Raw genomic sequence first — 15,003 nt, 5'->3', positions numbered from 1 at the left:
CTTGATATGTTTGAGATATGTTTTCATTTGCAACAGAGAAAGCACCCATGGTTAACTAAGCAAGCTAACCTGTATAACTGCTGAACCTTAACTGTTCTAAACTTGCAACTAAAGCAAATAGAAAGGCTGACCAGAACACTCGCCAGAAATAACCGACCAATAGGGGAGAACTACAGTTCCCAGCGGCCATCGCGCCTTTTCTGCTATAAATAAGGAGTACAATGAAAATTAATGAGGGGGATATAAATGAGGCACGGGCATTATTCTTTTTAGGGAAAATCGCAAATTCAGCAAACAAGATGACAGGAAGAAGACGATTAAACGCAAAAAAAACCAAACAAAAAGCCGACTGAAATCTCGCGTGATTTCATGCTTCCGGAAACTAGAATAGCATGAGAGCTCTCCGAGGTGCTGACACTGTCGTGAGTATTACTTGTCCTGCCTCAGACTAACTAGCTGCATATTTCACGCATTTTATACTCATATATATTTTTGACTTTTAACGTCCAGACATCACCTCAGGTAATATCTAATGTGCTTATCTTGAATGCAGTAATCGTGTCAGACACTCAGTGTCAGACACAATGGTACTACTGCATGTCTTAATGGTAGAGAAGGACTGGACTGTGTGTTACAGATCTGTTCATGTAAATTAGTTTGTTGCATTCTTGTATCTCTTATTCCCTCTGTGTGTGTGTCTCTCACAGACTCACTCCATTACTATAAATTGCATCATTTTAATATTCTATTCTTTTTTTTTTCTTCAGATTTTGGCGTAATGGATGAAAATCATGACTTGTCCTTGTGTTTGACCAACACCCACAAGCCCTGCAGCAGCAACAGCCCACCCAGCAGTAAACCTGGCAGTGCTCCACAATGCAACGGGGTCGCAGAGCGCCGGACAATGCTGCGGGTGTCTGAGTCCCATGGACTGCAGCTTCTGGGCGTGCTCAGATCGCTTAGGGAGAGAGGCTTGTTGTTTGACTTCACCATTAAGGTGCAGGAACGCAGCTTTCCCTGTCATCGCTGTGTTCTTGCAGCATGTAGTGATTTTTTCAGGTATCTATCTATCTATCTATCTATCTATCTATCTATCTATCTATCTATCTATCTATCTATCTAAACACATGTGTCTTGTGTTTAGGGCCATGTTTGAGGTGGATATGCGAGAGCGTGATGATGGTTCAGTAACGCTGGGTAATCAGTGTCCAGCAGCGGTGGCTTCTTTCCTGGACTTTGCCTACTCTGGGGAGGCACTCATCACTGATGGCAACGTAGATATGTTGTTTCAGCTCGCCTCTTTTCTGCAGGTAGAAATGCAACTGCTTCATTTTCCTTCTTACCCTTAAACATCTTCATTTTGCCATGACTTCCTGGGATACTGCAGTAAATCAATAATGTTATTATTAATAGTTATTGTACCAGTATTGTTCTTTAAGCAGGTCTGAAATATAACAGAAATAGTTCAGTTCAGAAACAGCTTCAAGTCTTACTCCTATTAAGCTTTAAAGGGGTTAAAGAGTTAAAGACCGAACACTTAAAATGAAAATCTATAGTTGTGACAGTCTGTCAGCTAGGCACTTATCTTCCTGTTGCCAAATGTCATTTTAACATGAAAATTTCCCTGCTCTTGCTGTTGTGTCTTCAGGTGTCTGTCCTGTCCAAAGCATGCAGCGACTTCCTGATAGGAACCATGGATCTTTATAACTGTCTGTCTCTCTTGTCTCTGGCTGAGGGATACGGCTCAGCCTCTCTCCTGCAAAGTGCCAATGAGTTTGTGGTCCAGAACTTCTTTGAACTCTCCAAAATGCAGGACTTTCTGGATATGCAGGTGAAACCCAATCTTGCACCTAAATATTGCATCTATGCAGAGAAAGGCTAGAGGCTGATCAGAGTCTCTGTTGTAATTTATTCTCTATATCCAGTTGCTAAACACTTCATTATGTCTGACTTAAGAACTAGTTAAGGCTCAAAGCACCAATGATGTTGGATTTCTTGCATATTTGGTGGAATTTTTCATATTATTATTGAGATATTTTGGTTCATTGTTATAACAGCTCTGAAATCCATTAAAGCAAAAACTAATATGCAACTCTTATTGTTTTATGATGTATCCAAAAAGCAAGTGTGTTATGATTAATAAGCCCAATAGTTAAGCTAATGGTTCCTCTGCAACATGTAAAAAACATTGTATACACAATATATTTCATTAAATCTGCTCCTATATCAGTAACAAAACATCTTTTTGTTTCATGTTTTTAAGCTGACAAATACATCACATTAAAAAAATGTAACTCTTTTCAGGTTAATGTCTTGGAGTTGTGCCTCAGGTCAGATGCTCTAAACGTGCCCAGTGAGGAGGCAGTGGTGGTGTCTCTCCTTAGATGGATTCGCCATGATCTCCCAGGAAGACAGAAGCTGTTGCCAGGATTGCTGTCTCCGACCCGGCTGCACCATCTTCCTGCACCTTCACTAAAGGTACAACCAAATCTTTACCTGTACTGGGTTTAAAGACTTTTTGCAGTTTGTGGATTTGTGATCGCATCACCTTTCCCGTGTTGACTCTTATATTCTCTCTTAGTCTCTGTGTGATTCTGACCCTCTCCTCTTCAACGATGAGTCCTGTCTCGCCCTTGCGTCAGAAGCCCAGAGCAGACAGACAAAGCACAATGGCCTGCTCACTGATGCCAGGCCTTCCACCACGCAGAGTTATATTTACATCCACAAGACAGAGGAAAATGGAGAGATCCGGCACACCTTCTGCTACTGTCTGGAAACAGACCAGTGGAAAGAGCTGGGCACAGGGCAAGAAGAGGGGACAACTACGATGCCAGATCCACCAGGATCTTACCTTACCAGCTATGCTGAGAAGGTAAGGTTTACAGCATCAAATGAAATAATGTCAATTTGTGAATATTCTATATAGTTATAAGGTGCTGTTTACTAGAAAAAAGCATAATCTTTTCTTACTCTTTGTCCTTGTTGACTAAAGATTTTGATCACCATCTTTTCTGCTATCTACTGGATTGAAGATGTTTGTCACAGGTGGTTGCCAGGGAAATTGCTGCCGAGCGATACGCCTCCACGTGGCTGAACCTTTCCACGATGCCACTGATGAGGTTTGGTGCTTCTGTCCTGTGACCTTAACCTGCACACCTGCACCTGCCATGCTTAAGCCCAGAACCATGCACACAGCTGTAACGTGCCTGGACCGAGTGTATGTCATTGGAGGACGGACCAAGGGATCCAGAGGGGGGGCACCTAGTTTGCTGGAGGTAAAAGTGTTGGTTGGGATATGCTTCCATTAGTAGGTCATGGAATTAGTCATGGCCAACAGTGTTGATCTAATTTATGTGCGGTGTTGGATTTTAGGTGGAGTATTATAACCCTTTGGCTCAAACCTGGCGCTCCGTCACTCCACTTCCCACTGCTATCTTCTACCCTGAGGCCAGTGCTTGTGGCAGTGTAATCTATACGCTGGGGTCAGAGGTGGAGATCACAGACTCCTTTAACCCCTCACTCGACTGCTTCTTCTGCTATGACGCCCTGCAGGACCAGTGGAGCCGCCTGGTGGCAGAGTTTGGCCAGTTCTTCCACGCTACACTGGTCAAGGCTGTGTCAATTAATAAAACACTGCACCTCTGTGACTTATCTACATACAAAGTGAGCAACGATTTAGTTTATCAGTCATGCCATTGCAGCCAGATAGCGTTAAAAAGATTCTGAAGCTTAATTCTGTGGTAAAATACACTGAGCTTGTGTAAAAGTGTCCCTTTTTTTCTTTTCAGGTCTACAGTTTTTGCCCAGAAACCTGCGTGTGGAAGGGTGAAGGATCATTTGAATGCGCTGGGTTCAATGCCGGAGCAGTGGGCATGAGGGACAGAATCTACATTCTGGGTGGAGACTATTCACCTGATGAAATCACTGATGAGGTTCAGGTAGGATAGAAAACTCACATTTATATTGCTAGGAACTGAATAACCTTTACCTTTGACCCAGACCTAGACAGAAGTTTACAGACTCTTTATGGGCATGGATGTCATGGTGATTTTGGGCTTTTAGTGATTTCTTTGAACTCTTTTTTTCCCCAGAGCGGGATGATTGTAAATCATACAATTTTAATGACTTTAAATTCAAACTTGAAGTTTGAATTTATTTGGGAATTTTTTGCAATCCACTCAGTCAAAGGCATGCATACAGGCTCAAATACATACACACATCCTTTTTTTTTTCCGCCTGTCCCGTTTGGTTCTTTTGCCATCAGAATTATTGTCCAAAGGCAAAGAAAGATGCCCAACAGATTTACATACACACTTCCTAATATAATACTAATATTTGCTTAAATGTACCTTTGCAAGCTGCAGACACTTTTGGTAGCCATCAACAAGCTTCTGGTACAATTCCAGGTATTTGAGCACTCTTCTCTGCAGAAATAGTAGAGTTTATTTAAATTGCTTGGATTCTTGGCATAGACCTGGTTTTTCAGCATCACCCACAAATTTTCAATAGGATTGAAGTTGGGGATTTGGGAAGGTAATTCCGGAAGCTTAATGTTAGCCTGTTTTATCCATTCCAAAACTAGTTTTGATGTGTTTGGGATCATTGTCCTGTTGGAAAAACCAATTGTGTTTAAGTTTCAGCTCAGCTAGCTGTTAATTTTAGGTGATGTTGAATAATTTGAAGGTCTTCCTCCTCCATTATTCCATTTCATTTTATTTTTTGCACTATACCAGTGCCACTGGTAGTAAAACTGTATGTATACTTTTGACCCTGTAGGGATTAGAGAAAATACAAAAACAAATTTAAAGTTCTGCAACCAAATTTTCTTTAAAAAAAAAAAAGAGTTAATAAACATGTATATAGTGTACAATCATTCCAGTCTGGAAAAAGCACAATTCAGAGAAATCATTTGAAACCACAAATTACCATGATATTCATGCCTATGATGAGGGAATTTCTGACCACACCTGCATTCTTAGTTTTTACTAATTTTACTGTCTACTGTATTCTTTCTTACTACCTACACAGGTGTACTACAGTGGGAGGAGTCAATGGGAGGAAGTGGCACCCATGCCCAAAGCACTCACAGAGTTCCACTGCCAGCTCATCAGCTTCAACAAATATAGAGACCCGTGGTGTGATACAGCATAACTGATGGCAGACACATACATGCCCAACCATGCAGCAAACATGCAAGCGAAAGTTTGATGTCTGTGTGAATGAGCTTCCCTCCGCTTTCCAAACTGTGTGCATGACGGACAGCTAACACTTCAAGAGAGAACGCTATTCCCGTATTTAACCAGCAAATAGACACTCTTGAAAAATAGATCTCTTTTGAGAGAGTATCGTAGCCAAAGATAGGCAACTAACTCCACATTTCCTGTCACAGATCATCAGTATATGTGAACACATTAACCTAGTCTATTTATTTTTTATTTAGGGTCAAGTTTGATCTTTAAATTGTATGTGCGGAGCTCCTGTTATCATAGGAGCTTTGCTGTCAGTCTAATTATTGCCCCTCCCATGGAGGACCCCTTTAGAATTCTATTTTAGTACCCGAGTATTTTTTTTGACAGCATGCTACAGATAGAAAATCCACATAAATAATTAGCATGTTCTGTAAACTTACCAGCCTTCCTGCAGCTACAGACTCTGTTCAGGAATTCAGACTTCTTTAATTTTTCTGAATTTGGGAATTTTGATTTATATTTTTTTTGGCAGGAATACACAAATTATGCCACAGAGAGCCTCTAGGAGGCAAGCCTCTCTTGCTTTTACTTTAAAGAGGAAAATCAGTCTGCTAGTACATAGGTCAACTTTTGAAAGCACATGTCAGTATGCACTTTAATCAGCTTGCCTTTATTCTGTTACTACATTGCCATGTGTCCATGCATGTTCTGGTTCTCCTCTCCGGGTGTACACAACAGTTTTTAATGTGCACTTTATCAGTCATAGAGAAACACTCTGTAGCTTCAAAAGGATAGTATAGACTAAAGTTTAACAAACCTGCAAAGAGCAAATGTGGGTGTGAATCATGACTGCATGGCAAGTTTGTGCTGAGAAACAGAAGCTAAACAAATGAAAGACTGTTTAAGAAGTGATCATAAACATAATGCTTCAACAGTCGTGTTGTCTTGTTTTATGAGTTTGTCGTGTTCATCCCTTTGACAAAAAAACTGAAAAATTGGACACTACAGCATTGTTAAATGTGTTGGGCACTTAGACATACAGACTATGGTATGCACTCCTGTTTATAGTGACATTGCATTTTTTTTTAGAGTTTTCAAGCCATCCCATTTGGGTTTTCAACAATTTTATTCTTATTTATTAACCCTGACCACTCTGCTGTGATTTCACATTCATGGCCTTATTCAAAAAAACTAAACAAAAAACACTAAAAATACAGATTCTGAACTATTTTATCATTCATAGTTTGTCCTGACTATAGTGGCCACTTATTGTTGACTTCACGCGAATAAGCAGAGCTGTAGGTGTAAACACTGTATTACAAAATTTAGCCAGCAGCCAAGTCTTCCGATAACCCGACGCACGTGTCTCTCCATCCCCTCCGCCTCACGTCCGTGTCCTCTCTCATTGCTTAATTTTTTAGTCCTGGTAAGATTTCACCAGCAACCACATCAGCAGCACAGTGATTAAGACGATCATGAAGTTGAGGAACAGCTCCTGCACCGAGCGATCCATGGCAGCGTGCTGGATGGAGAGGATAGGTGAGACAGTCGAGAAGAGGTTGGTTGCTGTAAACTTTTAAGAGAGAGGTAGGAAAAAGAAACTGTGTTTCAGTTGTTAAAGTTTAGACAAAAATGCAATACACAATGGTGCACATGCTCTGTGCTGGTTTATGCAGTCCCTGTTACAACAAGTTGGAGGGATCAGTGACTTCTCTGCTGGGTTACTGTTTACAGTCACCAAAGGTCACCAAAGAAAAGGACAACAACATCCCCTCATATTAACATGGGGCAGAAACACACACAAAGCATACACTCTTTAACACTAATAAATCAGGTTAAACATGTTCTATACATTTAGAATTTGGGCTGTTTTGATATGTGCCATTAATAGCTTAGATAAAACTGGCAAAACTGAGGCTTTGCTGAGGACAATAGCACAAAGCCAGACCCAGTCGCAGTCGCTGTTACCTTGATTGCTTGGCTGTGATCCCACTATGAACAGGACAAAGAGAAAGCAAATGTTATCATCCGCTCCTTGCCTTGGCCCCCAAGAGAAGTGTTTCTTCTTCTTGGAAATGTCTCGATTGCAGCAGTTCTCCCCGTAGCATCTGTTTCTTGCTGTTGTCCAGTTTTCTGCTGTTGCCAGGGGCACGGCCTGCTCCTAAAGTAGCCAACCTCAGTGGACCGCCCATGGTTCACATACACACCGACTGATGTCACACACCAACTAAACAACCAATAGAGTGTTATTTTCCACAATCTCATCCACTGGAGTTTTCCTACCCATAACCATACAGAGTCTGTCTCTCTCGCTCTCATACACACACACACACACACACACACACACACACACACACACACACACACACACACACACACACACACACACACACACACACACACACACACACAACAGAGGAGGGTCTCAGGGTTATTTATAACACATTATTGGAGATACTTGGTGGATTACAGTTGTTCCAAACACAATACTTATATCATCCAATGGATATAGGAAACTAACAATATCGCCCAGTATCAGAGAAATTGTCCTCAGGAGCAGTCTCTTCAAAATGTAAAATACCAGGCATGCTTGTTTTAAACCAACTGAAGCCTCTGTTAACCAGTCACCTATCGAGTCCCTTCTCAACTTAAAACCAAAGAATTTGTAATGTAAAGCATGATGATATCTTCAGTATACACACTTACGTGGAATTTCAAATAGGTACTGATTATAGAGGGGTGTCAAGCACAGTGGCTTGCACCCTTCATTAAGTTGCTTATCCTTGATGGATGAAGAGACAGAGGATACATAATGCTCTTAGTAAAATGCACACATGTGGATGGGCAAAGCAAAAAATTAAACCCCTTGATTATGCCTGGACCTAATCTGAATTTCTCATCTTTTCTACAGATTAAAGAAATTGTTACTCAGTGCTGATTTGTGGTTATTATCCTACTGTTACTTTTTTGACAAAGCCAGGCAGGGCTGGATAGTAATGGGATGGATTGGTATTATATGTCAATATAACAAAAATTAGCAACTATAATTAGTTTGCATAATACGTACATCTTTATACCCACCAGCCATAGTGGTAGCTACAACTGTTCAAATGCTTGTAAACACAAATATCGAATCAGTCAATCACAGGGCAGCAGCTTAACTTAGGCTAGCAAACATAGTCAGACACCTGCTGAAGTTCAAACTGAGCATAAGAAAAGGCAAGAAAGGTGATTTAAGTGGTTCCAGGCTGGCTGGTCAGAGCATTTCAGAAACTGCTGATCTACTGGGATTTTGCCACACAAACATCTCTGGGGTTTACAGAGAACGGTCTAGAAAAGGCAAGCTATCTAGTTCTCTTTTATGTCAGAGGTCAGATGAGAATGGGAAGACTGTTTAAAGCTGATGGGAAGGCAACAGCAACTCAAACAACCACTCGTTGCAGCCACGGTCTGCAGAAGAGCAGCAACACGATGAATCTTGAGGCAGCTGGGCTCCAGCAGCAGTAGACCACACCATGTGCCGCTCCTGTCATCTAAGAACAGAAAACCGAGGATACAATACAAACAGGTTCACCAACATTGCACAACAGACGTTTGGAAAAGTGTTGCCTGGTCTGAAGAGTCTTGATTCCTCCTGCGACATTCCGATAGTAGGTGCAGAATATGGTATAAACGTCTTAAAAGCTCGGATCCATCCTGTCTAGTGGTGGTGGTGTAATGTTGTGGGGGATATTTCCTTGGCACACTTTGGTGGCCTTAGTATCAACTGATCATTGCTTAAATACCACAGACTACTTGAGTGATGCTGACCATGCTCACCCCTTTATGGCCACAGTGTTCCCATCTTCTGATGATAGGATAAAACACCAAGCCACAAAGCTCAAATCATCTCTAATTGGTTTCTTGAACATTGAATTCACTGTATCCAATGGCCTACATAGTCACCAGATCTCAGTCCAAGAGTTCTCCTTTGGGGTATATTAGAACAGGTAGATTTCCAACATGGATGCACAGCTGACAAATCTGCAGCAACTGTCTGATGCTATCATAACATTCTGGATTAAAATTTCTGATGAATGTTTCTAGTACCGCGTTGAGTCTATGACAAGAAGAATTAAGGCAGCTGTGAACAGTGGCGGTCCTAGCCTGTTTGGCGCCCTGGGCGAACACTCCCTCTGGTGCACCCCCCCCCCCCCCCCCCCCAACACACACACACACACACAGACACGCACATAAAACATATTAAGGATTGTACATTAACATAAAACTGTTGTCGGAACCAGACTGAATTTCACCAGAGAAACATGCACACACACACACACACACGAAGAGAGAGAGAGTATGCATAGTATGCAAACGGCTAACGGCATAATACATCATACAATGAGAACAGGACAAATCAACAATTGACAATGACTAATTAATATTAAAATCTGTAACATAATGTTTGGAGTTTAGTCTGTTACTGTTGCTATATTTACCATTTCTTCTTGGCGCAACTGTAATCCACATTATTTCCTTAGGGATTAATATTAAAGTATTGTGATTCTGATTGTTTCAGGATACATGACCTGCCATTATCCAACGACACATCTGCTTACCTGTATCTTTTGCTCGTTTCTCTTCCTCTTCTTTTCTATTTTTTCTAAACTGAGCACCTGATGACTTTGAACTTTTCTTGTCCATCTTCCATTGGTCTTAATTTTGCACTCCAGTATGAACACAAGTCCCCCAACTTGAGGATCACCACAACATAACCTAATAGACCTACAGCTTAGTTCACAGATTCACTTTGTCTAAGGTGTATTTCTGGGATTTTGCACAACCCAGGATTCAAATCATGAATACATAATGGGCTTGGATTTACATCATTATGAATGAAATGTGCTCTCTTTGGAAGCAGCCGCCCCCCTCCCCTGTGTGTGAGACTTTAAATCATCAAACTGTAAATTATAAATTTTAAATTGTTATTGGTCCCTTTACCCCTGGTCCTAAAGTGTATATTTATTTTCTTACTGTTCTTATATTTATTGTTTGTTTTTTTGCACTGCTGTAACTGAAGCCTCAACATCCACAGCTTTCCTCTAATAGAAACTAAATTGAGAATAGGTTTTCGTTCTTTTGTGGATTCCTGATATTCTGTATTATGCCCGTGCTAAGAGAGGATTTTGACATTTCATCAAAGCAAACATCTCAACTCACCTCACACTTGACAGCTGCTAAAAACGGTGTTATCTCTGACCTAGTGTTAAACCCCCTTGACAAACAAACTTTCTCCTGCACACACAGAGGGGCCACAGAAGGACAAAGTCCGAGCACAGATCACTTGAACCTTTCCATCACAGGATTCCAAGGCCATTCCCAGAGGATTAAACAGATCAAACCGGTTGAATTTTATCACCCTGCTGCTCTGCCAGCCTCAGACCAAGCGCTATTTCACCCAGGGATTCCCATTGTCACAGAGATCCAATTCTGGGGTGATTGAATAACACAGCGCGAATTGTGCTGGCATCTCTGTGCGGGGTGGACTATGGCCCACTGTGACAGCTGTGTGTGCATGTAAGATAGAAAAGTGCTGGGAGAGTTGCCCTCTAAATCTGAGGGGAGACAGAGTGGTGTCAACAAGGCCTCAGAAACACCATTCCACAGATTCTGGGACGCTAGATGTATGTGTGTGTGTGTGTGTGTGTGTGTGTGTGTGTGTGTGTGTGTATACGCATCCATTTACTGAATGCAGTATCACTATGTTTATTCTGATGTGTAAGTTAATGTGGTGACAGTTTCCAACTGGAAACATTATGGAAAATAAATAACAGCAGTAATGTATTGGAATCAAAGCAACACATCTAAAATATAAGATATACTTTATTTATTCCAGCTCTAGGGAAAATTCTTTTGTCATGACAGTTACTACTACTACTACTAATAATAAAAATATTACAGTAATACACACACAAAAAAATAAATAAAATAATACACCTCCTAGACCATCAGGTATCTATTCAATGCCTGAAGGTTCTTATCTATATAGGATAATGTGGAGTCATCATGTTGCCTAGCAACCAGAGCAACAAGCTAAAATTACCCCTCTTTATAATTTGTAAACTATAAGACTGACCACATTGTATGATTTTTATTTCATGACAAGAACATCCTATTTATAACCACGCACACTGAATTATGCCTAATATATTCTGATGCCACCATGTTGCCTAGCAACCACCTAGCAATAGGCTAATATGACCTGGTTTTAGTTTTAACACCTTATGAACACTATCATTTTAATCTATTGACAGTAGCATATAATTTATATCCACAAAGGCTGAATTGCACATGTCTGGCAGCCACCTAACACCAGACTAAAATGACCTATTTTTAGCATGTAAACAACCAACCCAATATCATGGCAAAGCATGAAATGAAGAAACTGCAGTACATCCAGAAATTGCAATATCTGGAGGGGGAAATAGTATGTTTAAAGCCAAGAAGTCCGTGTGACCAAGCAAGTACATTCCTGGGTCCTTCTATCCTACAACAATTAAGCTAGGTGGCTAATTTGTACTTACACGTAAATGTGTAAGTAATGTCTCTTTAAATGATTTCCTGTGGGAAGTGGGAAGAGGAACCCGTATTATATGGCAACTTTATTTTATAACATAAGAAAATAATTCTTTAGCTAGCTACTAAATAGCTATGCTTTGGTAAACTATGCTAATATTAGCTTCTGAATGGTTTGTGTTAGAGCAGACAGCATATGTCTGAGTATGGTATGAGTCTTACCAAAAGACAGCAAATCTAATTTCAAATTACAATCTAGTGTTTAGATTATAACAAATTACTTTAGAAGCATGTCTCTGAATTAAACCTGATAGAAATTGAATATTTTTGCATTCCCCCAAAAATGGTGGAACATATGTTTATTCCATTTTATATATTCATGTAGCCCTAAAATGTGCATTTCATTCCAATGCCAGTAAAAACATTAATTGGCTTTCTTGGCCTTAGGTTGTGGAAAATATCATGTCACAAGTTCCCCATATTCATTAAATACTGTGGGTTAGTCTGAACATTGGTCTACAAATAGCTGGCACTGGAAAATTATTTAGCTCACAACTTTGCTCATTTATAGTGGCCAGATCTTTGCCATAGCAATTATCAGAGGATAGGACTTCATCCCAACTGACTGCCATTCTGGCAGAGAGATTATACACAGATCAGATGGATCTCCAAACACACTTCTCAGACCTCTAAATATTTTGACCGGTTAAAAGATCTGCTGCTTTAGCTTCTATTTCTGCCCATCCTTACCCCTCCCTGTTAGTCCTTAAATAGGCTAATCTTTTGTCTTCTGCAGGAATGGTAATATTTTGTGTTGATGATTTGTCATTATTACTACTTTCATGCTTCTCTTTCTCCATATGCATGAAAAGACATAACCACCATTGGCAGATGTAGAATATTTTTGATAGACTGCAGTTTTTATAACTCACCTTTCTCCAACTACCAACCATCTGCTCACACGTCTCCAGAGAGGCAGACATCAGAGTCACTATTTTAAAAGGCAGCATCTGGTTTCTTCATCCTGTGGTCCCAGCTAATTACAATACAAAGATGCCAGCAGCAGGAGTTTGGCAAATAGCTACCGGTCCTGCATTTCAAAGGTTGATGGCATGCCTCAGGTTACAGAAGTGATTCCACTTGTGTTCTCACCATTACATTGCTTTTGAGATTTTGGCTGGTGCTGAAGGTGAAGCTGCCCTTGAACGATAGCATGAGGAATACCTGAATTACTGTGCAGCTTCAAGCATTTCCACTTGCTAACTTCTTCACCTTAGTATTTAAGACATTTGTGTATGGCCAACCAAATAAGAAATGTAATGTTAAAATGATATCTGAGTTTTCAGGTCTAAATTTTATTTTTGACTCTGGAAACTGGAGTTGACAAAGGATAGGATTCTGTCACTGAGTCATTATTGGATCATTCATTAGCTTCTAAATTGGGCTTTTGGCATGGGATGTTTTCTTTCTGTTCTAAAAATGAAACTCAAACCTTGGGTTTTAAGCCAGTGGAGACTTGGAAAACACTGAAGGCCCTGAAAGTGGTTTAGAAATTCTTCCCATCTCCAAGTAAATGAAACTGATCCATGTGTTATAAAAACAAAACAAAACTGTGCAACATCAGTATAATAAATTGCAACAAAAGTTGTTGGTTTGCAATGTTGGAAATGATTAGAAAATAGGAGAGGAACTGAATCAATCATTTAGTGAGCCATTTTACCAGTTTAGCAAAACCATCACATACAGTGGATACAAATTGTACTGAATGTAGTGAATGCTCCGTACTAGAGGTTAAAGCTTTAATTCTTACTGATATTGCACCTGATATCACCTCAACAGTGATAAATGGGTTTAATTTATTTGAGTGCTTAAAAAAAGAGCAGAGTGTTGTTATCATGTTGGGAGAGGGCAGCCACATGCTCTCCTGCCTGACCAGCTGTTGTTTTGTGGGATAAACAGAGTCTGCCGTTGAGACGTCAGAGGGCTCGCACTGGCCAGCAGTGTAATTACGGAGATGGCAGAAGACAGGTGAAGGCCTCATTACACAACACGCCCGAGTATAAATGCACAGAGACACAGCAAAGCACTGAGGCGCACGCACAAATGTTTCAGAACACAGAGACACGCGTGCTGGAACACGCACTCATGTTCAGAGGGGTTGCAGAGTCATTCATCTGACAGAAGAGGAATTTGGATCCAGGATCTGAGATAATTGGCCTCACTGAGAGAGAAATCAGACAGGGAAGAGTGGCCAGGGCAGGCAATGCATCAAAGACAAAATAATAGACAGAATACATAAATCACAAGTCGATACCCATGCTAGAATATGAGTGAATGCTCGTGTCTGATCAGAATATGTCCAGCTGTGTTGGGTATGGTGCTTTGTTGAAAATGACCAATATGAAGGATACCAACTGTCGGTGTCAGCTGCCAACATTTAAGTTGAATCTGATGATAGACGAATGAAATGATTGAAAATGGAAAGGTAGAGTCCAACACTCGATATTTAATCCCTTACTGTATCAAGTTGGATATTAAGTGAATTTGACATTACCGTTTATAATGCCAGCAAAACGGAGCCAAAGGACAGAACAGAAGCTTTTACGTGATAAGAGAACTGAATAGAATCACTTAGCTAAGACTAAAGAACAAGTTTAACAATGTTGCACTGATTGCTCTAAAGGACATCAAAGGGAAAATGCGTGTAAAAAGTCACATGGTCACAGTCACAGGTTCTTTTTTGAATCTGCAACTTTATTCCAGACTGTTGGATCAGGGGTCATCAAGAGCATCATATCTCCACCTTTGCTTTGTTCTATACTGTACTCTTATGCCTTCATGGTTCACGGTGGACAAAATTCTTTCAGATGCTGGAAAAATGACAGGCAAAGTCCAGATGCACATTTTAAAAATGCACTGATGCTAATCAAGAAAAACACTGTGGAAAAGTGAGGCACTCTGAGTCATCCATCTGGAATAGAAGAATAAGTGTCTCACTGAAGTTCATATGATCAGATTTTTATATTATGTGCACTCAGTGGTATGCACTTCCCTTTCATCTTTAGAACAGGTTTAATTCTTTGTGGTGCATATTCAACAAGGTGCTGGAAGCACTTCTCAGAGATTTCAGTCCATGTTGATATGATAGCATCACACAGTTCCTGCAGATTTGTGCTCTCAGCAATGTGCTCTACAGAATTGCGATCTGGTGACTGTGGAGTACAGTGAATGTATGTTCAAGACATAGGTTTGAGAT

At 40.5% G+C, this 15,003-nt stretch overlaps 2 protein-coding genes across 3 annotated transcripts; one reads left to right on the top strand and one right to left on the bottom strand.

Moving 5' to 3' along the window:
* The first annotated feature begins 350 nt into the window (after positions 1-350).
* kbtbd3 (kelch repeat and BTB (POZ) domain containing 3) lies at positions 351-6,123 on the top strand. 2 transcript variants are annotated; one of them, XM_006802074.3, is made up of 10 exons: positions 351-422; positions 768-1,059; positions 1,145-1,310; positions 1,649-1,831; positions 2,305-2,478; positions 2,582-2,872; positions 3,033-3,275; positions 3,373-3,663; positions 3,789-3,938; positions 5,029-6,123. In XM_006802074.3, the coding sequence occupies exons 2-10, from the start codon at positions 779-781 to the stop codon at positions 5,149-5,151; spliced, it is 1,902 nt and encodes a 633-aa protein (XP_006802137.1). In that variant the 5' UTR covers positions 351-422; positions 768-778; the 3' UTR covers positions 5,152-6,123. The 2 variants fall into 2 exon arrangements, with proteins under 2 accessions (XP_006802137.1, XP_006802138.1); XM_006802075.2 differs by lacking the exon at positions 351-422 and adding an exon at positions 432-522.
* On the bottom strand, positions 5,841-7,434 carry sln (sarcolipin). Its single transcript, XM_006802073.3, has 2 exons — positions 7,158-7,434; positions 5,841-6,762 (listed from the first exon to the last, which is right to left on the bottom strand). The coding sequence occupies exon 2, from the start codon at positions 6,700-6,702 to the stop codon at positions 6,607-6,609; it is 96 nt and encodes a 31-aa protein (XP_006802136.1). The 5' UTR covers positions 6,703-6,762; positions 7,158-7,434; the 3' UTR covers positions 5,841-6,606.
* Positions 7,435-15,003: the final 7,569 nt, after the last annotated feature.

This window comes from Neolamprologus brichardi, chromosome 14 (genome assembly GCF_056152115.1).
Source record: "Neolamprologus brichardi isolate AB-2024 chromosome 14, ASM5615211v1, whole genome shotgun sequence".
Taxonomy (NCBI): Eukaryota; Metazoa; Chordata; class Actinopteri; order Cichliformes; family Cichlidae; genus Neolamprologus; species Neolamprologus brichardi.
The sequence above is the reverse complement of the archived record's forward strand: the minus strand, read 5'-3'. Positions and strand labels throughout refer to the sequence as shown.